This window comes from Indicator indicator, chromosome 30 (assembly GCF_027791375.1).
Source record: "Indicator indicator isolate 239-I01 chromosome 30, UM_Iind_1.1, whole genome shotgun sequence".
In the NCBI taxonomy this organism is placed as follows: Eukaryota; Metazoa; Chordata; class Aves; order Piciformes; family Indicatoridae; genus Indicator; species Indicator indicator.
Window position 1 is genome coordinate 11,416,289 of NC_072039.1, and position 24,257 is coordinate 11,440,545.

The window sequence follows — 24,257 nt, forward strand, 5'->3', positions numbered from 1 at the left end:
GCTCACACTGACATCAGCAGGCTCAGCAGCAGCACTCCTGGAGCTGCTCTACAGCTCACCTCAGATTCCAGAATCCCACCATGGAAAAGCCCTCTGGAGCTCATCCAGTCCAACCCCCTGCTCCAGCAGGGCACCCACAGCAGCTTGCCCAGGAGCACAATGCCCAGGGGGGGTTGGAAGCTCTCCACACAAGGACACTCCACAACCTCTCTGGCCAGCCTGCTCCAGGCCTCCAGCACCCTCACAACAAACAACTTTCTCCTCCTCTTCACATGCAACCTCCTGGCTTCCACTTTGTGCCCCTTGCTGCCCCTTGTGCTGGCCCTGGGCACCACTGAGCAGAGTCTGGCCCCAGCCTGTTGCCCCCCACAGCTCCTTTAGCTCTTGCTGAGCATTGCTCAGCTCCCCTCTGGGGCTGCTCTTCTGCAGGCTCTCAGCCCCAGGGCTCTCAGCCTTTGCTCCTCACAGAGCTGCTCCAGGCCCCTCAGCAGCTTTGCAGCCTCCCCTGCACTCTCTCCAGCACTTCTCTGTCTCTCTTCAACTCAGCAGCCCTGAACTGTTGCCAGTACTGCACATGTGGCCTGAACAGAGCAGAGTAGAAGTGGAGGAAAACCTCTCTCAACCTGCTGGTCACTCTCCATGCACCCACCAGCTCCATCACCACAGGGGCTCTGTCAATCCCAGTTCCTAGGCAGGATTTTCAATTCCTCTTGACGGTTTTGATTCAAATTCCCACGTTCCTGTCAAAACCCCAACACCTCCTTCCCTTCCCTGCCAGCCTCACCGCTGCTGGCACTCTGGGTAACAGCCCTGTAATTTTCCTGCTCCTTTCAAACCACCTCAAGAGCCTGTACAAATATTGTGGTGCTGTGGTCTGATCCAAACCATCAGGAACCTCCCTGGGTTCAGTCCTTCCCCCATGCTCTCTCTCCCCTCTACATACAGAAGTGACTTAAAAGCTGAAACCATGAATGGATGACCCTGCAGGGTGATGTCCTCGATTATGAACCACTGCAACCATTTTCCAATCAAAACACACATCAAAGGGTCATTGTCCCTGCTTCCAAAGCCAGCCTGCCAGTGCTTACCACAGACACTTAACCACCTGCACACACACTGCAGGCTGAGAGCTGCATCCAAGCTGTGGGGCCCTGAAGCAGCATCTTCATACAATCACAGAATGGGTTGGGTTGGAAGGGACCTTCAACATCATCCAGTTCCAGCCCCCTGTCATGGGCAGGGACACCTCCCAGCAGGTTGCTCAGGGCAGCACCCAGCCTGGCCTTCAACATCTCCAGGGATGAGGCTTCCACCACCTCCCTGGGTAGCTTGTGCCAGTGTCTCCCCCCACAGGCACTGTAAGAATTTCTTCCTCATCTCCAGTCTCAATCTCCCCTCTCCCAGCTCAAAGCCATTGTCTCTCATCCTGTCACTCCCAGCCCTTGTCCAAAGTCCTTCCCCAGCTCTCTTGGAACCCCTTCAGGTACTGGAAGGCTGCTCTGAGCTATCCCAGAAGCCTTCTCTCCTCCAGGATGAACAACCTCAACTCTCCCAGCCTGTCCCCAGCCCTCTGATCATCTCCATGGCCTCCTCTGGACCCTCTCCAGCAGCTCCAGGTCCTTGTGCTGGGGGCCCCAGAACTGGAGGCAGTGCTGCAGGTGGGGTGTGAGCAGAGCAGAGCAGAGGGGCAGAATCCCCTCCCTGTGCTGCTGCTCTCCCTGCTCTGGATGCAGCTCAGCACTCAGCTGCCTGCTGGGCTGCCAGGGACCATTGCTGGCTCCTGGGGAGTCTGTCACCAACTGACACCCCCAAGGCCTTCTCCTCCAGACTGTTCTCAAACCACTCCTTGCCCAGCCTGGATTTGTGCTTGGGATTGCCCTGACCAGGGTGTAGAACCTGGCACTTGGCCTTTTTAATGATAAGTATCTCCACAAAGCAACACAAAGCATCATCCTGCAAGAGGAACACTGACCAGAAGCTAAGAGAAGGTGAAGTGAAAATTGCTGTCCCTCAAGAGTCCATACTGAGACTAATGTGTTCAATATCCTTCTCAGTGCCAGTGCAGAATTGAGGCACCCTCAGCAAGTCTGCAGATGACACCAAGCTGAGTAGAGAGGCTGACACAGCTGGGGATGGGATTCATCCAGAGGGACAGGAAGATGTTCAAGTGGGGTTGTGAGAACCTCATGAGATTCAACGAGGCCAAGTGCAAGACCATGGGTCAGGGCAATCCCCAGTATGCATCCAGGCTGGGGATGAAGGGCTGGAAATAACATGCAGTGCTCCAGGCTGGGGTTTTAGAGACAGGAAAGTTGCCTGGATGAAAAGGAGCTGGGGGTGTTCCTTGACAGCCATTTGAAGAAGAGCCAGCAGTGTGCCCAGGTGGCCAAGAAGGCCACCAGCATCCTGGTCTGGCTCAGCAATGGTGTGGCCAGCAGGACCAGGGCAGGGATCATGCCCCTGTGCTCAGCACTGGTGAGGCTGCACCTCAAATCCTGAGTTGTTTTGAGGCCTTCATGACATGAAGAACATTGAGGGGCTGGAGCAGGTCCAGAGAAGGGCAACAAAGCTGGGGAAGAGCAGCTGAGGGAATTGGGGGTGTTTAGTGTGAAGAGAAGACACCTTCTGGATCCCTACAACTCCCTGAAAACAGGTTGAAGCCAGGTGGGGGTTGGTCTCTTCTCCCTAGGATCAGGTGCTAAGAGGAGAGGAAATGGCCTGAAATTGTGTCAGGAGAGGGTTAGGTTGGAGATTAGGAAAAATTTCTTTGCTGCAAGAGTGGTCAGGGACTGAAACAGACTGCCCAGGGAGGTGGTGGAGTTCCCATCCCTGGAGGTGTTCAAGAAACCTGTGGCCATGGCACTTGGGGCCATGGTTTGGTGGCCATGGTGGGGTTGGGTTGATGTTGGACTGGAATATCTTGAAGGCCTTTTACAGCTAAGACAATACTATGACTTTTCCCATGCTTTGTTGGACCTCTTAGACTACAGGCTTCTGATCAATTGATTTTGGTGGGCTCAATGGAGACAAGAGCTGGTAAGCATTTTCAGAAAATAAACTCAGAGTTTTTTCTGGACTCCCTGGGCATAGAGATATCTCAATGTTAAAAAACAGCAGGGAAGAACTTCTGATGAATGAATTGGTGCACAGCAGACTGGTCAGCTTACGACTGTAATGCAAGGAGAGGTCCTCACATTAAAGGATGAGTGGAGAGGAACCTCATGAAGCTCACCAAGAGCAAGTGCAGGGTCCTGGCCCTGGGGAGGAACAACCTCCTGCAGCAGGACAGGGGAGGGGGGACCTGCTGGGAAGTAGCTCCAAGGAGAAGGACCTGGGAGTGCTGGGAAACAGCAAGTTCCCCATGAGGCAGCAAAGTACCCTGGTGGCCAAGAAGGTCAATAAGGTCCTGGGGTGCATGAAGAGGAGGGTAGCCAGCAGTCTGAAAGAGGTTCTCCTCCTCTGCTCGGTCCTCATGAGGCCACATCAGGAGTGCTGGGTCCAGTTCTGGGCTCCCCAGTTGAAGAGAGACAGAGAAGTGCTGGAGAGAGTGCAGGGGAGGCTGCAAAGCTGCTGAGGGGCCTGGAGCAGCTCTGTGAGGAGCAAAGGCTGAGAGCCCTGGGGCTGAGAGCCTGCAGAAGAGCAGCCCCAGAGGGGAGCTGAGCAATGCTCAGCAAGAGCTAAAGGAGCTGTGGGGGGCAAGAGGCTGGGGCCAGACTCTGCTCAATGGTGCCCAGGGACAGGCCAAGGGGCAACAAGGGGCACAAAGTGGAAGCCAGGAGGTTGCATGTGAAGAGGAGGAGAAAGTTGTTTGTTGTGAGGGTGCTGGAGGCCTGGAGCAGGCTGCCCAGAGAGGTTGTGGAGTGTCCTTGTGTGGAGAGCTTTCAACCCCCCCTGGGCATTGTGCTGCTGGGCAAGCTGCTGTGGGTGCCCTGCTGGAGCAGGGGGTTGGACTGGATCATCTCCAGAAGTCCATTCAACCCCACCATGCTGAGCTTCAGCGATTCCTTGAACACATCTTGCCTTGGTTTGATTCTCCATCATTCATGTATGACATGCAAGAGAACACTACAGCAGCTCAGCCCTACCAAAACATGGCTCACCCTACAAAGCTCTTCCCTCTCCCATCCCAGGTACACCACCTCCCCACAGAGCCACAGGGGCATCACTGCTGGAACCAAAATGCTTTTACCTCAAATGGCACAAAGAAAACAGCAACACAACATGCTCCCAGAAGCCCCAGCAGAAGATGGGCTGTGTCAAGCTGTCTGGGACAGCAGGCACTGTCTCCATACTCCACTAAAGAACTCCCTTGGGCAAAGAACCACAGCGGGTGCATTTGTAAGGCCACAGCAGGGGGGCTGTAAACCACCACCTTCCCTCAGCAGGGTGGGGCTGGTAGAGCAGAATTCAGAGCAGATGGGACACATAGGTGGGTCCTGATCTGGGGGGGCAGGGAGGGTATGACCCATGGGAGGGGGTTGTTTGCATTCCATGGGGAGTGCTCACCCAGAGGCAAAGCAGAAGAACCCTGCTGCAGGGAGTGGAAGGACAAAAGGCAGGTTCACATCTCACACACAGGGGAGGGTGGGGACAGATATGGGGGGCCCACACTGGGGAATGAGGATGACCAAAAAGGGGGGGTTTACAGCTTACAACAGGAGGTACCTGAGCCAAAGGGGGGCCTGCACTGGGAGATATGAACCAAAGTGGGGTTCACATTTCACATCAGGAGGGTACAGGACCTATAGTGGAGACCAACAGAGGGGAACGACCATGACCCCAAAGGTGGGAGATTGCATCTGACACTGATGGGTTCACACGACCAAAGGGTAGATCCACACAGGGGAAGGACCATGGCACCCACTGGGGAGTCCCGACCCAAAGCGAGGGCCCTCACTGGGAGTGATGAACCCAAACGGGGGGCACACGACTCAAAGCGGAGGACAGCACCAGCAGGCATAAAGCACATTAGGGTCCACGTCCCACCCCGGGAGAGGGCGGCACAACCCAAAGGGAGGCTCCCACACGCAGGGGACCCAGCGGGTGACTCCAAAGAGACTCTGGACCCTCGCCCCTGCCCCACCGCCGCACGGGGGGCGGGGCCGGCTTAGCCACGCCCAAACCACAACGGGGCGTGGCCGAGCTCGCGGCAGGGGGGGCGTGGTCAGGCCCGGAGGGGGCGCGGCTCCCCTCCCCCTCAGCGGGCGGCAAGAGGCGAGGGGGGCGTGTGAGGGGGGAACGGCAACGTCTCTCCCCTCTCCCCTAACATGGCCGCGGCCTTTTCCACCCCGGCGTTCGCCCACCCTCCCGCGCCCACCGCAACGCGGCGTTTGACTAACGGGGAAAAGCAGAGCCGCCGCGAGGGCCCCCCTCAGCCCAGCGGGGCCGGGAAGCACCTACCCGAAGCCATGGCGGCCGCCGCCCGGGCTGAGGGGACACAGAGGCAGGGACCCACCGAGCGCCGAGCCGGCCGCGCGCGCACTGAGCCCCCGCAGCTCGCGCGGACTGCGGGGCCCGGCAGCCAATCAGCGTGCGCGGCGCCTACCACCTGCGTACAGAAAGCGGGGGAGCGAGCAGGGTCGTACCAAGGGACGGCGGAGGGAGGGGGGAAGGTTGGATCGAGGCGCGGAGGGTGCTCGGCGCAGTGTGGGGGAGATAGGTAGAGGAGCTGTGCAAGGAGGAGGGGAAGGGATTAAACGATTAAATTAGTTGAGTTAATTAACGCACAGCATGGTCGGCCTGCAGAGGTGGAACCGGGGCGAGGGGGGGGGAGGCGCTGCTACACCAGCATCCTCTCTGCTTCCATATCGACTCCCCACTTCTGCATCGCCATTTGGGCTGGAAAGTGTTCACCACGCAAACCCTACAGCGGCCGCGGAGGAGAGGCCTTGTCCCTTTCCAGACGTGAAAAGAATCGGGGAATTCTAGATTGGTTTGGCCTTTCCAGACCATCCAGTCCAGCCCCCTGGAGGTGCTTAAGAAAAGGCTGGATGAGGCAGTTTGTGCCGTGGTCTAGTTGATTAGTTAGGGTTAGGTGATCAGTTGGACTTGATGATCTTGGAGGTCTCTTCCAACCTGGCTGCTTCTGTGATTCTGACATCCCCAACCAGAGCAGGTTGCTCACAGCCCCACACAACCTGACCTGCACTGCTGCCAGCCATGGGGCAGCTCCCACCTCTCTGGGCAGCCTGGGCCAGACTCTCCCCACCCTCAGTATCAAACATTTCTCCTTATCTCCACTCTCAGTCTCCCTCTTTGAGTTCAAACCATTCCCCCTTGGCCTGTCACAACAGGCCCTGATGAAAAGTCTGTCCACAGCTTTCTGATCTCCCCCTTAAGACCTGAAAGGCCACCAGAAGGTCTCCCTGGAGCCTTCTCCAGGCTGAATAACTCCAACTCTCTTAGCCTGGCCTCACAGCAGAGGGCTTCTAGCTCTCACATCGTTGCTGTGGCCTCCCCTGGCCCTGCTGCAACAGGTCTGTGTCCTTCTTGGGCACTAGAGTTGGATAATTAGAGTTAAAGAAAGCATCCAAAATCTGGACCCAAAAAGAGATTTTCCCACGGGTTCTGTTTCTTAAAAAGCCAAATACTGACTTGGTGAATGGCTTTCTAAAAGAAGGGATCATCCTTAGAGCCACTGCTCTGAACAAAAGACATGAGGAATGAACTGAAACAGCAGCAGAAGCAACATCAGTGATTCAATCTGGTTGGGTTTTAGGGGTTCTATTTTTTGTTTCAGATCAAGCTGCCTTCTTTGAGAGCTGGGAAGTTAGCAGCAGCACAGTTTGTGTCTGGTGAAAGCCTGTGAGTGCACCAGCTGGAGAAACGGCGAGCGCTGCGAGGTTTTACCCTGCTCCATTGACAAAGGCACTGCAGAGAATTCTCTGATTTTAGCTGGATTGTGCAGATTTGCACATAAGTGGGGCCTGTCTTTCCCTCCTCGGCAAATCCCACTGCCACAGCCTAAAATAAATTTCTGCAAAACAAGCAGCGTCTGGAATTATCAGTTTAAGAAAGGAGAAATCGAGCTCGCAGCCCTTTTGTTTCTCTTTGAACAAACTTCCACCTCCTCCAGCTGTGATACCTCCTCCTGAGCCCTCCTGTGTGTGCAGCAACCTGGGCCCTCTCACAAAGGCAGCATCGGGATTAGGGCAAATCCCAAACAATGCTCTGTAGCCAGGGGCAGGGCAGGGGAGGTGGGGGGAGGTAGAGCCCGCAGTGCCTTTGCATTCCTTGGAGACTGAAGGATTCTCATACATGGAAAATGGCTTTGAGACAGTGACAAGCTCACTGGTGTGTTTGCCTGACGATTGATCTGTGCTGTGTTCTCCTCTTGCTTTTGAAACACTTTGAAGCTGGTGTAGGGAAAAGATGCAAAGGATGCTGGCTGCCCAACCCTCTGCTTATCGCCTTGGGCTAGAAGAGATCACAGTTGCTTCAAACTCTTTCCTCATGTTGCAGAATCAGAGGAGGTGGGGGAAGATGCTGTTCTTCACATCTTTCCTATGTAGAGGAGTCCTCATGGATCTCGCATTAGACTTGATCCAGCAGCCAGTGACTGGGGTCATGTGTGGAGGAGGAGCTGGTGTCAGGGAAATAATTCTGTGTAGCTGTCTATGACAAATGGAGGTGGGTCCAAGCACCTGGAACTGGGCAATGCCAGGCACATCCTCTGCTCACTGCTGGGGACTTCCCACCACCCTTGGAGCAAAGGCTCTGTTTCTGCCTGCTTCTCCATTTTTTTTCTCTGTGCCACTCTCCTCACACAGAGGCTTTTCAGAGTGAGGGGCTCCTGTGCTGAAGCACCCCTCCATCTGTCATCTCTCTTCAGGCCAAGGTGTACAATAGTGTAAGCAAACAGCAAAGCTAAAGCCATTTCATCAAGTTTAGCCTGGTTTGTAATGCACTGTCACAAAGTCTTTGGGCAACCCTCCATTTGTTCTGGCCTGGGCTGGTGGCTGTGGCTCCGGTGCAGATCCTCCTCACCTCTTCTATCTGTCACACCAGAAGGAAAATGCTTGGCCCTTCCAAGCAGCTTAACCCCGGGAGACAGCAGCGGGGTGTGGACAAGGATGTTCGAGGCCTTCCCTGCTCGGTGGGGAGCAGACAGGGATGTTCGAGGCCTTCCCTGCTCAGTGGCGCCTCCATCCTCCCGGCCTCGCTGGGACTGGGTAAAGGGCTGGGACTGGCCCAGCCTGGGGGAGAGCTGCCAGCCACAGCTCACCCCTCTCCCCAGGGAGATTGTTCACTTCTGAAAAGGGCGGGGAGGAAGTAATAAAAAATACAAAAGGCGGGCCTCCCCCACCCCCCTACACCGCCCGCCCGTCGCCATGGTAACGGGGCCGCCGCAGCGCCTCGCGTTGCCGTGGCAACCGCGCAGGCCTTCCGGTGGTGGCCGGAAGCGGGCGGTGCGCGGCGGCAGCCATGGCGGCGGGGCTGAGGCCGCCGCCGGTCGCGACCGTCCTCATGCTGCTGCTGTCGATCGGTGTCTCCGCGCCTGGGCTGCTGCGGGGTCCGGCCACCGCCCGCTCCGCCGCCTCGCTGCGGGCCGCTGACCTGCATGCGGGGGAAGGTGAGCGGGGGCCGCCGCGGCCCTCCGTCTCTCCCCGCCCCGGCAGCCCCCCGCTTCTGGCCTCCCTCGAATCCCGCACCGAGCTTTTGCTTCCGCCCTCTTCAGGCCTTCCCCGTGTCCTCTCCTGAATGCCCTAAGCCTCCTCATCCTCGGCCCCCAAACCTCGCACCGAGCCTTTGCTTCTCTCCTCTCTGGACCTTCCCCGTGGCCTGCCCTGGACGCCTTTGCTCCCCCTGTCCTGAGCTCTCCTTCTGGGCACTTCCTCAGTCCCTCACCCAGCCCTCTGCTCCCTCTGCGGGCCTTGCCTCCAGACACCCGCAGTGCTCCTGGCTTCCTCTTCTCTGGGCACTTCCATGATCTGCATCGAGCGTGCCGAGCACCTATCAGCCCCCCAGCATGGGGCTGCTCCCCTCTCAGCCCCCATCTCTGGCCCTGGACACCACACAGAGCAGGGTTATGCTGCTAGAACTTGAGGCATTTGCTTCCCTCAGGCCCTGGGACATTCCCAGGATGATTTTTATCACGCTTCTAATTACCATCTTCCTGCTCACCCCCATTCAGTGATTTCTTTCACAGCCCAGTGGTCTGTGCTGGTGGTCAGCTCCACCACCTCACAGGTCTCCAGCAGAGCAGGCAGGTTGTGCTGATTTACTCAGCTGCTATTTTTCCAGGCTATTGGAGGAGGTGGAGGGACTCTTGGCCTCAATGAGAGCCCAGAGTGCCTGGGAGCACTCCTGGGTTCTAATAACCTCCATGTGTTTGTTTTTGTTTTGTTTTTTTTTTTTTTTTTGGTGAGAAAAACCAGCCTTCCAGCAGTGTAAGAAGTGTTTTGAGCAAATTGGTTACCCTCACACTCATTCTTTTTGTGTGTGTGTCTCTTTTAATGAGACTGAAGTTTACTTCAGACCCAGCTCCTTTTTTCCAGGCAGCTTCCCAGGAAGCAGCAGGAGCCAGTCCATCTGGCTTCTTGTAACTGCCTTCGGTTGGTTCTGCCTGGTTTGAAAGGCCCTGAGCTCCTTCTCTTCTACACCAAGCTGTTAATGAGTCCCATCAGCTCCCTCCCCCTCTGCTCCAGGGCATCCCTGTAGCTCGTTCACAGGAGGTCGCTGCTTGCCTCATGTGCTGCTGTGCTCAGTTCACAGGCTGCTCACCTACATCTTCCTCTATGAAGACCTGGCATCCCTGGCCTGTGGTGCTGTTATCATCTGGTACTTTGCTGGCAGCTTTGAGAAGCACGTTGGCACGGTGAAGCACTGCTTCCTCACCAGCGCCTTCGCCGTCCTCGCCGCCCTCCTCTACCTCCTGCTCGAGGCCTTTGTGTCGAGGCTGTCAGAGGTGGAAGATGCCAAAGGGTTCATGCCTGTGGCCTTTGCAACCTTGGGGGTGTCCACCACCCGCTCCCGGATGAAGAGGGCTCTGCTGTTCGGGGTTCAAGTTCCGGTGGTGCTGGTGCCCTGGTTCCTGCTCTGCTTGGTGTGGTTTGTCCCCAGCTCTTCTCTGCTGAGTAACCTGTGTGGGCTCCTGGCAGGGGCAGCCTGTATCCTCTCCCTGCACAAACCCTGACTGGAGTGGGATCACTGAATGGGTTGGGTTGGGAAGGACCCAATTCCAAACCCCCTGCCATGGGCAGGGACACCTCCCACCAGCCCGGGTTGCTCATCCAACCTGACCTTGAATGCCTCCAGGGAGGGGACATCCACAGCCTCCCTGGGCAACCTGTTCCGGTCTCCCCACCCTCACTTTCAAGAGTTTCTTCCCAACCTCCAGTCTCAATTTGCCCTCTTCCAGCTCAAAGCCATTGTCCCTCATCCTGTCACCCCAAGCCTTTGTCAAATGTCCATCCCCAGCTCTCCCTCTTCAGGTACTGGAAAGCTGCTCTAAGGTCTCCTTGGAGCCTTCTCCAGGCTGAACAGACCCAACTCTGATCATCTTTTGGCCTCCTCTGGACTGACTCCAACAGTCCCATACCCTCCTTGTGTTGGGTGCCCCAGAGCTGGATGCAGTACTCCAGGAGAGGTCTCAGCAGAGCAGAGGGGCAGGCTCCCCTCCCTTGTCCTGCTGACCACACTGCTTTTGATGCAGCCCATGCCACGTGTGCCTCTTTGGGCTGCCAGTGCATGCTGCCAGCTCCTGCCAGGCACCTCATCACCCAGCACCCTCAAGTCCTCTGCAGGGCTGCTCTCAATCCACTTATCACCCAGCCTGGATTTGTGGTTGGCATTGTCCTGACCCAGGTGGGATGCTGGTTCATGACAGGGAGGCTGTGCTCTGGGTCCCATTGCTTTTATGCTGATGGTGTTTCCTGGGCTCTTGCTCTGCAGTCAACTCTCACCAGCTTTGCCTCATCACACCCCACTTTGGTTTTCACCTCCTGCTTCCATTTTTGCCCTCAGTGCACACAGGGAACATGGGGCTGAGAAGGGAGATGTTCTGTGAAGGTGATGCTGGGGAGAACAGGGAGAATTCTCCAGGGGAAGGAAGGGGTTTGTGGCCAGGGGGGACTGTGTGGCTGTGTTAGAAATGAGTGTGCTTTGTGTGTAGTCCTTAACGTGCTGCTGACCTCAGATGGCCTTGGCTACTGCTCCTGCTTGGATTTCCCAGAGCCAGTGGCCTCCAAGCTGGACCAGATGTTGCCTTTCAGCCTGCTGAGGAGGATACCAGGACTGAGATACATCCCAGGGTCCTCAGCAGAGAGAAGAGCCTTTGAAAGCTGCAAGTAAGTACAGGAGTTGCTGGGAAATGTGCTGCAGGGGAATTTTGAGGCCTAAGTGGAGGCCTAAATTGCCTTTAAAAACTGTATTGTGCCTGTCCTGCTCATACCTGGGTGTCAGGGGGAGCAGAGTGACATCCCTGTGACTGACACACTCACACACTAACTCAGCCAGGGCTTGCAGTGAAAGCTAAGCTGAGGTGAAACTCATCTGCTGCAAGGGTGTGAAGGGATTGCAGCTCAGCTGCCAGGAACCTTGAGCTGCACAGTTCTGCCCTAGCACTGGGATTTATGGCATTTGATCCTGGCTGAGTGGTTCCCTGAGGCATGATCTTTATCATGATCTTTACGGTTCTCTGCTCCACCTCACCTCCCAGGAATGCTGTGAAGTGAGCTGTCTCCAAATCTCTGCAGGAGCAGAGCTTGGTGAGTTAAAGATGTGCCTTGCCAAGCTGAGTGTAGAGCTCTCAGTGCACATTTGCAGTGTCAAGGCAAGCTTGCTTTGCCCAAAAGAAACCCTGAGGCCTGTGGCTGATGTTCAGGAGTGGTTTTAAATTGGTGTCTGTCACAAGCCTGGAGAACAGGAAATGCAGGTCAGTTTTTTTCCCCCTGGTCTAAGATGTGTTTTCAGTTTCCCAGAAGAAAGATAGTTCACAAAATCACACAGAATGGTAAGGGTTGGAAGGGATCTCTGGAGATCATTCAGTCCAACCCCCCTGCCAAGGCAGATTCACCTAGAGAAGGGCACACAGGAACACATAAAGGCAGGTTTTGAAAGTCATCAGAGACAGAGGCTCCACAGCCTCTCTGGGCAGCCTGTTTCAGTGCTCTCTCACCCTTAAATTAGAAAAGTTCCTCCTCATGTTTAGATGGAGCTTCCTATGTTCAAGTTTGTGCCCATTACCCCTTGTCCTGTCACTGGGTGCTACTGAATAAAGCCTGGTCCCACCCTCCTGACAGCCACCCTTTTAGTATTTGTAAGCATTGATGACATTTCCCCCTCAGGCTGCTCTCTTCCAGACTAAGCAGCCCAAATTCTCTCAGTCTTTCCTCATCAGAGATGTTCCAGGGCCCTCAGCATCTTACTGTGTCCAGTTCTGGGCTCCTCAATTTAAGGACAATGAGATGCTTGAATGTGTCCAGAGAAGGGTAACGAGGCTGGGGAGGGGTCTGGAGCACAGCCCTGTGAGGAGAGGCTGAGGGAGCTGGGGGTGTTCAGCCTGGAGAAGAGGAGGCTCAGGGCAGACCTCATTGCTGTCTACAACTACCTGAAGGGAGGTTGTAGCCAGGTGGGGGTTGGGCTCTGCTCCCAGGCACCCAGCACCAGAACAAGAGGACACAGTCTCAAACTGTGCCAGGGGAAGTTTAGGCTGGAGGTGAGGAGAAAGTTCTTCACAGAGAGAGTGGTTGGCCATGGGAATGTGCTGCCCAGGGAGGTGGTGGAGTCACCATCCCTGGAGGTGTTGCAGAAAAAGCTTGGATGTGGCACTTGGAGCCAGGGTTTAGCTGTCAGGAGGTGTTAGGGATTAGGTAGTAGGTTGGACTTGATGATCTCTGAGGTCTTTTCCAACCTGGTTGAATCTGTGATTCTGTGGTCTTTGTAGCCCTTTGCTGTATTCTCTCCTGTCCTTCTTGAACCAGGGAGCCAACACTCTGGCCTCACCAGAGCAGAGTAGAGGTGGGGGAGAACTTCCCTTGCCCTGCTGGCCACATTCTTCTTAATACATTCCAGGAGACCATTTGCCTTCTGGGCCAGCAGGGCACTTGCTGGCTCATGGTCACCCTGTAGCAGTTTTCTACTAAGGGTTAAGCTCTGTATTGTTTTAGCTATCAACTCATCCTAAAGCTTCTTAGAAGTGAGATCATTCCCAAGTGTTTGCTCACCCATGGGGAAACTATGGAACAAACTCTTCCTGCAGCAGGGGCATACCCCAGATCCCTTGGGACACTCAGACCCAGAGTGCCTGCAGGGGAGGCTGGACAGATCCACCACAATTCCTGGTTTTCCTTGCTGCCCTCTGTGTCACTGCTGCTTTGGGGAAGAGGCTGAGCTTGTGTCTGCTTCAGCCTCTTGTGCACAGCAGCACAGCTGGGTCTCCACACCTGCTTTCTGTAGGTGAGGTGACACAAAGAGGTGGCTGAGAGGTGTTCACATAAACATTTGTCTGACAAGCAGGGTGTGGGAAGGTGTTTCTAGGATGTTTCCTTTGCTGCAGCTAAATTTTTATGTCTCAGTCTCAGGCACAAATTCTCTAGGTGCTAAGATTTTGATCCTTATTCCCAAGTAAGAGCTCTCTGTGGTTTGTGCCTTAACACGTTTCCATCAGATTTCAGGTATTAAGTTGCCACCAAACATTTCTACAAGCTCCAGCCTTTGGCACCCTATTTGTGCCCACAATAAAAAGCCCCAAACCAAACAAAAAAAAAAACCCAAACAAAACTCAAACCCACATCCCCCAAAAAATCCCAAGCCCAACCCCCCTGGAAAGAGGTGCTGGGAATGTGGTGGTCATGGTCTTCAGGGAGCTTGTCTTGGTTAGCAGCACCCATCTCAGGGGGGTGTGTGGGCTGGGCAGTACTCCTGAAGCCCCAGGGGCTTTTGGCTTCTAGGCAGATTGCCTCTGTCTTGGTGTTTGGCTGGGCTGAGTCATTCCTTCTGTTTCTAGCCCATTCATAGCATCACAGAATTGTTTCAGTTGGAAAAGCCCTCTAGGATCCCCCAGTCCAACCATCAACCCAGCACCACCATGGCCATTAAACCATGTCCCCAGGTGCCATGGCCACAGGTTTCTGGAACACCTTTATTCACAGCTCACAGGAGGTTAGGGGTTGGAAGGGACCTTGGAGATCTTTGAGTCCAACCCCCTGCCAGAGCAGCATAGAATCCAGCACAGGTCACACAGGAATGCATCCACACAGGGCTGACAGAGCTCCAGAGAAGGAGACTCTACAACCTCTCTGGGCAGCCTGCTCCAGTGCTCTGTGACCCTCACAGTGAAGAAGTTCCTCCTCATGTTGAGGTGGAACCTCCTGTCCTGGAGTTTATCTCCATTGCCCCTTGCAGAGCCTGTCCCTGTCCCTGTCCTTTCCTTCCTGAGCCCCAGCCCTCAGATATTTACAGACATTGATCAGATCCCCTCTCAGCCTTCTCCTCTCCAGGCTAAAGAGCCCCAGGGCTCTCAGCCTTTCCTCATAAGGCACATTGGTGGGGACTCCACCACCTCCCTGGGCAGCCTGTGCAAATCCCTGACCACTCTTGCAGCAAAGAAAATTTTCCTCATCTCCAACCTAACCCTCCCCTGGCACAAGTTCAGGCCATTTCCTCTCCTAGCACCTGAGACTAGGGAGAAGAGACCAACTCCCACCTCACTGCAACCTCTTTTCAGGGAGCTGTAGAGAGCAATGAGGTCTCCTCTCAGCTTCCTCTTCTCCAGCTCCCTCAGTTGCTCCTCCCCAGCCCTGTTTTCCAGACCCTTCCCCAGTATGCCACTCTTTCCTTCTTCCCTTTCCACTCCAGACCCTTCACTCTTCTCACACCAAGGGCCTTTAAAGCTTTGTGATCACAGAATCATAGAATCAACCAGGTTGGAAGAGACCTCCAAGATCATCAAGTCCAACCAATCACCCAACCCTAACTAATCAACCAGACCATGGCACCAAGTGCCTCATCCAGTCTCTTAAACACCCCCAGGGACATCAACACCACCACCTCCCTGGGCAGCACATCCCAATGGCAAATCTCTCTCTGTGAAGAACTTCCTCCTAACATCCAGCCTAGACCTCCCCTGGCACAGCTTGAGACTGTGTCCCCTCCTTCTGCTGCTGGGTGCCTGGGAGAAGAGCCCAACCCCCACCTGGCTACAACCTCCCTTCAGGTAGTTGTAGACAGCAATGAGGTCTGCCCTGAGCCTCCTCTTCTCCAGGCTGAACACCCCCAGCTCCCTCAGCCTCTCCTCACAGGGCTGTGCCCCAGACCCCTCCCCAGCCTTCTTGCCCTTCTCTGGACACCTTCCAGCACCTCAACATCTCTCTTGAATTGAGGGCCCCAGATCTGGCCCCTTGGTTGCTGTGACTTCTCCTGATCCCTCAGCAGATGTGGGGTTTGGTGAGGGCAGGGAGGACAAGCAGGCAAATCTTAAAGTGTGTAGCACTTTGACCTGGGTATTCCCTGCACAAAGGGACTTGGGGTCAAGGATCGTTTGCAGCTCTACTTTTACCTAGAAAGGTTGGAGCAGATGATCTTGGGGTCCCTTCCAACCTGGCTTTCTGTGATTCTGTGAGCCACACTCCTTCACTGGGCATGAATCAGACCCTTCCCCAGCTTTGTTGCCCTTCTCTGGACCTGCTCCAGCTCCTCAATGTCCTTCTTGGAGTGAGGGCTCAAAAACTGACCCCAGGATTTGAGGTGTGGCCTCACAGTGCCACTGGACTGGGGTACAGTCATGTACAAATGTACTCCTCATGCTCCACCACATCCATGGGCTCCACAGAGGACTCCTGGAATCACCCTGTGCTCTGCACTCCCTGTTTCAGTGCCATCAGCCAGCACAAGATGCACCTGGAAGAAAACCCAAGAGCTTTCCTGGTACAATGTCAGGTTCTCCAGGGGAGAGCAAACTCCCATTTAGAATCATGGAATTGTCAGGGTTGGAAGGGAACTCAAGGCTCAGCCAGTTCCAACCCCCTGCCATGGGCAGGGACACCTCACACTACAGCAGGTTGCTCACAGCCACATCAGAGCCTGGCTGCAAAAACCTCCAGGGATGGAGCCTCAACCACCTCCCTGGGCAACCTGTGCCAGTCTCTCACCACCCTCCTGGGAAAGAATTTCTTCCCAACATCCAATCTGAATCTACCCATTTCTAGTTTTGCTCCATGCCCCCCAGTCCTATCACTCCCTGACACCCTCAAAAGTCCCTCCCCAGCTTTCTTGTATCCCCCTTCAGATCTTGGAAGGCCACAAGAAGGTCTCCTCAGAGCCTTCTCTTCTCCAGACTGAACAGCCCCAACTCTCTCAGTCTGTCCTCATAGCAGAGCAGCTCCAGCCCTCTGCTCATCCTTGTGACTCTTGTCTGGACACATTCCAGCACCTCCAGGTCTTTCCAGTAACAGAGGCTCCAGAACTGGATGCAGTACTCCAGGTGTGGTCTCACCAGAATGGAGCAGAGGGGGAGAATCCCCTCCCTGGCCCTGCTGGCCACACTTCTCTTGCTTCAGCCCAGGCTCTGGTTGACTCTCTGGGCTGCAAGTGCTCACTGCTGGCTCCTGTTGAGCTTCTTTCCTACCAGCACCCCCAAGTCCTTTTCTTCAGGGCTGCTCTCAAGCCAGTATCTCCCAGGGGCCCAGCCTGTATCTGCCCTGGGGGGCTGCTTGTCCTGTTTTCACTCAAGTGCTGCTTATCATCAGAGCTTCTCTTGTTGTAGTGAATCTCTGATGGATTGCAGTGACCTTTCTGAGCACTGGCCAGGAGGAAATCTGCCCCTGGGGCTCTCCCAACACTAATGGGGCAATGCCAGTTCTGGGCTCTGTGTAACCTTCTGTTTTCTTCCTGCCCAGGCTGATGCCCACGCCCGGCACCTACCCCACCCAGAGCTATCACTGCTCCTCGCCTCCAGCTCTTCCTGCTTCCCAGGTGCAGCATCCCAGTGCCCAGAGACAGGGCTTTCAGCACAGCTCTGCTGCAGGGTACAGCTCTGCTGCAGGGTACAGCCCTGCTCTGGGGCAGAAGGCATCTCAGCAGCCCCATGCTGCAGGACACAGCCTGGCTGGAGCCACCCTGAGCAGTGCTGGAGCCTACCCTGGGCAGTGCTGCCAGCTGGCTGGCTTCCCTCCACAACAGCACCTGTGCCCACCTCAGCCACAGACACCCACAGGCCTGGGCCTCCTGGCTGGGGTTCAGCAGGTGTCAGGCTGCCCAGCAGCCACAGTGGCTTCTGTTCCAGCAGAAGTGTCCAGAGTCCAGGTGTACTGACCCTCCAGAAAGCAGTGGGACTCTCAGGTGGGACCACTGTGTAGTGCTAAACTGCAGCAGCTGCTCCATCACTCAGTGACCCCTCCCCAGAAAAGAGGGATCAGGAAAAGGAGAAGATAGAACCAAAGAATCACAGATTTGTTTCTGTTGGAAGAGACCTCCAGGATCATCCAGTCCAGCCATCAACCCAACACCACCATGGCCCCAAGGGCCATGGCCACACATTCCTGGAACACCTCCAGGGCTGGGGACTCCACCACCTCCCTGGGCAGCCTGTGCCAATCCCTGACCACTCTTGCAGCAAAGAAATTTTTCCTAATCTCCAACCTAAACCTTCCCTGGCACACTTTCAGGCCAGACACTCATGTGGTGAAAAGAAAATGGATTTAATGAAACAGCCAAACTAATCCCAATCTGGAGTACAAAAAGTAAGCCAAATAAATGTGCAGTGGTCACAACAATCAGGAAAGCAGAGTGCTGACTGAGCCCCTCCAGGGATGTGGGAAAGCAGGAGAACCTTCTGTCCTCAGCAGACTTCACAGAAGGCAGCTTGGCAGGGGCTGGAAGGGACCTCTGCAGGTCACCCACTCCAACCTCCCTGCTCCAGCAGGGCACCCACAGCAGCTTGCCCAGGAGCACAATGCCCAGGGGGGGTTGGAAGCTCTCCACACAAGGACACTCCACAACCTCTCTGGCCAGCCTGCTCCAGGCCTCCAGCACCCTCACAACAAACAACTTTCTCCTCCTCTTCACATGCAACCTCCTGGCTTCCACTTTGTGCCCCTTGCTGCCCCTTGGCCTGGCCCTGGGCACCACTGAGCAGAGTCTGGCCCCAGCCTCTTGCCCCCCACAGCTCCTTTAGCTCTTGCTGAGCATTGAGCAGATCCTCCCTGGGGCTGCTCTTCTGCAGGCTCTCAGCCTTTGGGGTCCTGTGGCTTAGACCTCAGCTGCACATCAGTTACAAGCTCTGCTCACAAAGGTGCCCCTTTGGGGGCTTTCTCCAGGAGAACACAGCAGCTTGGAAACCAGCCTGGAGCTGGTGGCCTGCTCCATCTCATCCCTCATTGCTGCAGTCCTGCATGGGATCACAAAGGGACTTGGTTTCCTGGTTTCTCCTGGTTTTCCTGACAGCAGTTGCCTTGTTGTGTGGTCAGTGCAGAGCAGGGCCAGGCTAAGAGGCTTGTTTGGAACCCTAAAGAATGTTTTCAATGCTAGGAAAGAAATGCCCCAGGTTGGCATTTGACATGTTGACTCTCCTCTGTCTTAGCACCTTGATGTTGCCTCCTTGTGAGATCCTCATCTCCACCCCTAGGAATTTTCTCACTGGTTTTCCCAGAAGGGTGGTGAGGACTGGCAGCAATCACAGGTGGTGGTCACCTCCACTCTGTCAGCTGGGAACTCAACCTCCAAGGCCAACTACTGAGCCTCCTGCTTTGCTTTCAGGTGGGGAGCTGGAGCACGTCCTTAGGGGGGGTGGGCTGGATGCCATGGGGGCTGTGGGGCAGGCTGTGGGTGCCTGGTGGCAAGGACAAGGACACACACTGGGCATGAATGGTGCTGCCTGGTGAGGCTGGAAGTGGGATATTTTTTGACTCTTATTCACGGATCTGGTCAGAGATTGGCTCTCCCTGCAGAGCTGTCCAAGGCATGGCATGTTCCCAGGGCAGGAGCTTCAGGGCTTTGCAGCAGGAGGGGAAGCTCTGGCCTGTGAGAGTCACTGTAGGGTCACTTTTGGGGCAGAGTGGCTGAAAACTGCCCACCAGAGAAAGACCTGGGGGTGTTGGTTGACAGCTGAAGATGAGCCAGTGTGTGCCCAGGTGGCCAAGAAGGACACCAGCAGCCTGGCCTGGATCAGCAATGGTGTGGTGAGCAGGGCAGGGATCATCCTCCTGGAGCAGGCACTGGTGAGGCCACATCTCAAATCCTGGGTTCAGTTTTGGGTCCCTCACTCCCAGAAGGACATTGAGGGCTGGAGCAGGTCCAGAGAAAGCAGTGAAGCTGGGGAAGGGTCTGGAGAGCAGGGCTGGGGAGGAGCAGCTGAGGGGGCTGGGGGTGTTAAGCCTGGAGAAGAGGAGGCTGAGAGGAGACCTCATTGCTCTCTGCATCTCCCTGAGAGGAGGCTGGAGCCAGGTGGGGGTTGGGCTCTGCTCCCTAGTACCAAGCTACAGGACAAGAGGAAATGGCCTCAAATTTTGCCAGGGGAGGTTTAGGTTGGACATGAGGAACAATTTCTCCCCCTTGAGGGTTGTCAAGGCCTGGCCCAGGCTGCCCAGGGCAGTGATGGAGTTCCCATCCCTGGAGGGGTTTCAAAGCTGTGTAGCTGTGGTGCTGAGTGCCATGGTTTTGTGGTGCCCTGGCAGTGCTGGGTTAAGGGTTGGACTCCATGATCTGAAAGGTTTCTTCCAACCAAAAGAAATCTGTGATTCTATCTCCCTGGGGCTAAAATGCATCCACCACTTGCAATGTGTCATTCCTGTATTCAGTGGCCTTCAGAGAGATGTTTGCAAGGATAAAGATGACTTCTAGCAAGGTCTGTTCCTTGCCTTTCCTGAGGGCAGCTGTTTCCCAGCAAAATGCTGTCCTATAAATCAGCTGAGGACCTTCAGCTACCCCAGCAGTGGAATCCAACCAGGTCCCAGGGTCCCCAGAGCTGGTGGCAAACTCAGAACTCCTTGCCTAGGGAAAGGAAGTTGCTGGGAGGGGTGGAAGGGGTCAGGACGAGACATTTGAAGGTTGAAAAGAGGAATTCAATTTGTAAGGGGGGAGGTGAAACTCCTCAGCTCCTTGGGCTTTGGCCCTTGGCTTAGCTGCCAGCACCGCTTCGGATTACAGTCTGCAATACCAACACATGGCCTTGGAGGGGAGGCAGAGACTCGCAGTTTCTGAAGGAAAAAAGGAAAATAAATCTGTAGCCACCAGTTCCGTGGGATGGCTGCCCTGAGGAACAGGATGTCCCTGCAGCTTTGTTGTTTTGTGCTTTTGGTGTTTCCAACAACGCTGGCACTGCTTTGGAGGTCAGGATTATTGCATCTGTCCCTGGGGCAGGGTGCTCCATGAGTCCAGAAAGCTTAGGAGGTCACTGCAGAGTGATAGGAGTCTGGGAGCAAGCACTGGGAGCTGAGCTGCCCTTTCTCCTGCTGTGACATCCCAGTCCTGCTGCAGGATGGACGCTGTGGGAGAGCCTGGCTCCTTCCCCTCTACTCTTCCACAACCACTGTGGTGTGAGATAAAAGTCAGGGGCACATGGGGAAGCAGGAACAACTCTGAGCTCCCTCACCAGCCCAGCTGGGAGCAAGGACAGGTCACACAGCCTGGGGAGGCTTGACAGGACACACTGATGTTGGAGGAAATATGGATCTGCATTCACTGTGCTGCTGCTCACTGATCTGCAGCAAAGCACACCCAGGAGGTGTGCAAGGCCAGGCTGGATGAGGCCCTGAGCAACCTGGCCTGGTGGGAGGTGTCCCTGCCAATGGCAGGGTGGTTGGAACTGGATGAGCTTTAAGGTCCCTTCCAACTGAAGCCATTCCATGATTCTGTGATTCCCCTGCCTTGGGTCCAGGTGAGCTGTGCCAGGGCCATGGCGCTGCCAAGCACCACCTCTAAGGCTGTCCCAGGGGGTCACAGCTTCTTTGCCAGCACTGTGGAGGCTCCAAGCTCAGCCCCAGCCTGTGCCAGGGGGGAAGGAGAGCTGCAGATCTGTGAGCTCATCCTGCCCTGTGTGGAGGTGAAGCACCAACACAGCAGGTTCCCTGCAGGTGGTTCAGGCTGGCTGTGATGAGAGCCCAGCGGGAAGCAGGCCAGAATCTGCTGTGCCATAACTCCTGCCCCTGCTCTGGGCACCCAATGGGCTGGAGGTGACCCCAAACCATGAACCAGCTCTGTCCTGCTGTCCCCTCAGGGCTGGTGCAGGCAGGTCTTGGCCACTGTGATCTTTAACCCACAGCCATTCACCCCATGAGGATGGTGACCAACCAAGGTTACCCCAAGGAGCTCCTGCAGGGTCAATCCTAGAGCCAGTGTGGGTGGCAGCGGTGCCCAGGCAGCCCTGCACCCTGAGCCCTCTGTTTGGATGCCATCATGAAAGTGTCTGCAGGCCTGGGCATCACTGCCCCAAAACTGGTGCTTTCCAGGTATGTGTCCCCTCCCTGCACCCTTCCTGGCCCCTTGGGTGCCTGCTGGCCCCAGCTCAGCCAGCACAGACTTTGTACCTTCCCTGAGGGTTTTATTGATTGAAGTGAGCGTCACCACCGTGATAGGGACAGGACCATGACCTCGGATGTGCCAGCTCCAGGCAAGCCAAGGGCGAGCAACCAGCCCTGGGGTGACCCCAGGCACAATCATAGAACCGGAGAATTGTTTCAGCTGAAAGAGACCTTGAAGGTCATCCAGTCCAACCCTCAACCCAACACCACTGTGCCCATTAAGCCATCTCCCCAAGTGCCATGGCCACAGGTTTCTTGAACACCTCCAGGGATGGGGACTCCACCACCTCCCTGGGCAGCCTTTTCTATGATGTTGGGGTCCTGGCATGGGGCAGCTGTGGGGCTGCTCAGCAGGTGCTGGGGCAAGCTGTGCTCCTGCCTTTGGCTACGTAGGGCTTGGTGGAGCTGTGAGCCAGCCTCACAAAGAAAGCAGAGAGGACAACACCAGTCCCCCTCTGCCCACAGGAGCTGTGCTGTGGCAGTTTAGTGAAACCTCTCCCATTGGGACCACTGGGGCCAGAGCTGCTTGTGCAAGTCCCCCACAGCAGCAGCAGCATGAGGGTTGTGAGAAAGGCCTCCTGAAAGCATCTGCCTCGTTGGGCTCAATGAGGAGCATTCACTCGCTGTCAGCTGGCCAGCGGAGCAGCCCCACATCACCCACAGCTGGGTGCCAGCCTCCATCCCGGGCACCTCCAGCCCACTGTGGGCCCTGCTCTGGGAAGTGGCCTCAGGAGGTCTGGGAGCTCCCACACCTCTACCATGTGTACCTGGGCACTGTACACAGCCACAGCTGGAGGTCCTGGCTCTGGGGGTCCTGGTCAGACAGGGCCTGTGGCCACAGCTGCTTCACACTCTGACCACACTGTGACCCCAAACCTGACCCTGCCTTGACACCAAACCCAGACCCCACTGTGACCCCCACACCTGACCCTGCCTTGACCCCAGACTATGACTCAGTGACCCCAAAGCTGACTCTACCTTATCCCCATTCCTGACTCCACCTTGATCCCAGTGCTGGTCCCAGTCCCGCCCCCTCACCTACAATGTTGGCCCCAACCTTAATCCCACCCCAACCTGGACCCCCAAGCTTCAGCCTAGACCCCCAAGCTTGACCCAACCCTGATCCCTCCACCTTGACCTTTCAGCTACCCTTGACTCCAGCTTACCCCCTCTGTGCCCTCTGATCCCCCAGCCTTGACCACCCTGCACCCCATCCTACCCCGACCTCTACCCCAAGCCTCCTCCCCGGGCTCCTCCTGGGCTCTCCTCCCCGCTGCTCCTTTGCCTTTACTGCCGCCCATGGCCGGGCGCGGCGGGGCCGTACCAAGCGCAGTCGCAGGGGGGGGGTCGCCACGGACGGGCGCTCTCTCAGCCCATTGGCGGGCGGCGGGGGCGGAGCGTGTCCCCCCCTCGCCTGTGCCCGAGTGGTGGCGGCCGCCCTACGTGCCGGCCGCGCCGGGCTGCGGGGCCGCCAGCAGCGTCCGGGGGACTGTGCCGAGCTGGGTGCTGCGGAGCGCCGGAGCCTGGGGTTCGTCCTTGGCGGCTGAGTGGGGCACGGGGCCCCTGAGCATGAGGCCGGGCCTGGGGATCTTCTCTGGGTGGGGGGAACTTGGGCCTGGGGTCTCCTGTGGGTGAGGGGAGCTTGGGCCTGGGGGTCTCCCGTGGGTAAGTTGAAGGCCGGGCTCGGGGTTCCCCTGTGGGTGAGAGGAGTTTGGCCTAGGGGTCCCCTGGAGGCGAGAGGAGCCCGGGCCTGGGCAGGTCTCAGTGGCTGATGAAAGATTGGCCAAGGAGTCCCTTGTGGTTGAAAGGGAGCTTCGCCCGCGGGTGCACCTTATGGCTGAGGGAGCAGCAGGGCCGAAGGGCCCCTGCGGGTGAGGGGCCGGGCGGGGGTCCTCTGTGATGGCTGAGGGGTGGCCGAGCTCGGCTGTCAGAGCCCTGCGTGATGGACAGGGGAGGGCTGGCATCCCTTGAGAGGGGCGCTGGGGTGAGTCAGCCTCCTGTTATATGGGGGGGACTGGGGTGCTGGGGGGAGGGGGTGTTGGGAGTGGTCCCCTCTGCTGTATGGACAGAGGTTGGTGTGATTGCTCCCCCTGTGATTTGAGGGGGACTGGGGTAACTAAGCCCCCAGTTATTTCGGGTAGGGTCTGGTGGCACAGGGTCCCCTGTTACTGGGGTAACTGTGGTGACTAGGGTGCCATGTGGGGGGGGCTGGGGTGTTATTTGGGGGCCGTGAGGAGGTGCCCCATTGTGCTTGAGTCTCCAGGGGCTGTGGGGTTGGGAGTAGCCAACACCCGGGCAGCAGAGTCCCCCACCATGGAGCTGAGGAAGGGATGCAAGGCAGGGTGGGCAGCCTGGGAGGTGGAGGGGTGCTCCAGGGTGCTGTCTCCCCATCTTCCACAGTGCCGTGGCTGGTTAAAAGCTTTCAGTGAACTGATTTGCCTGGCTCTTCCCTGCAGAACTGCATGGTTTGTTCTTCTGCCTGGTTCTCTTTGTAGGCTTCTGGGCTGTTGAGAGGCTTTTTGCCCTTGTCTTTTCCCCATGGAATTGCTTTGGAGAGTGTGGTTACTCCCTTAGGGAATGTGCTTGTTGAAGGAAATAACGGAAAACCCCTTCCTTGGGAATACAAAAGCTGGCAGGGGTGGACACACTAGGACTGTAGTGTTGAGAGTTAGTTACTCAGCAGCGTGGGATTGCTTCTTGGGAAGTTGTCTGGCTCACAAGAGTAAGCATGGCTGGTGCAGCTCACAGTGTGCTTTGCTCTGCCAGTGTTGAGACTGTGGCTTAGCTTGAGTTGGCTCT

General features: G+C 56.3%; 1 protein-coding gene across 1 annotated transcript; it reads left to right on the forward strand.

Moving 5' to 3' along the window:
- Positions 1-8,330: 8,330 nt before the first annotated feature.
- RHBDD2 (rhomboid domain containing 2) lies at positions 8,331-17,253 on the forward strand. Its single transcript, XM_054394414.1, is given in 6 exon segments — positions 8,331-8,339; positions 8,341-8,572; positions 9,708-10,109; positions 11,138-11,288; positions 16,839-16,949; positions 16,992-17,253. Coding segments are annotated over 6 exon segments (1,167 nt in total).
- The last annotated feature ends 7,004 nt before the right edge of the window (positions 17,254-24,257 follow it).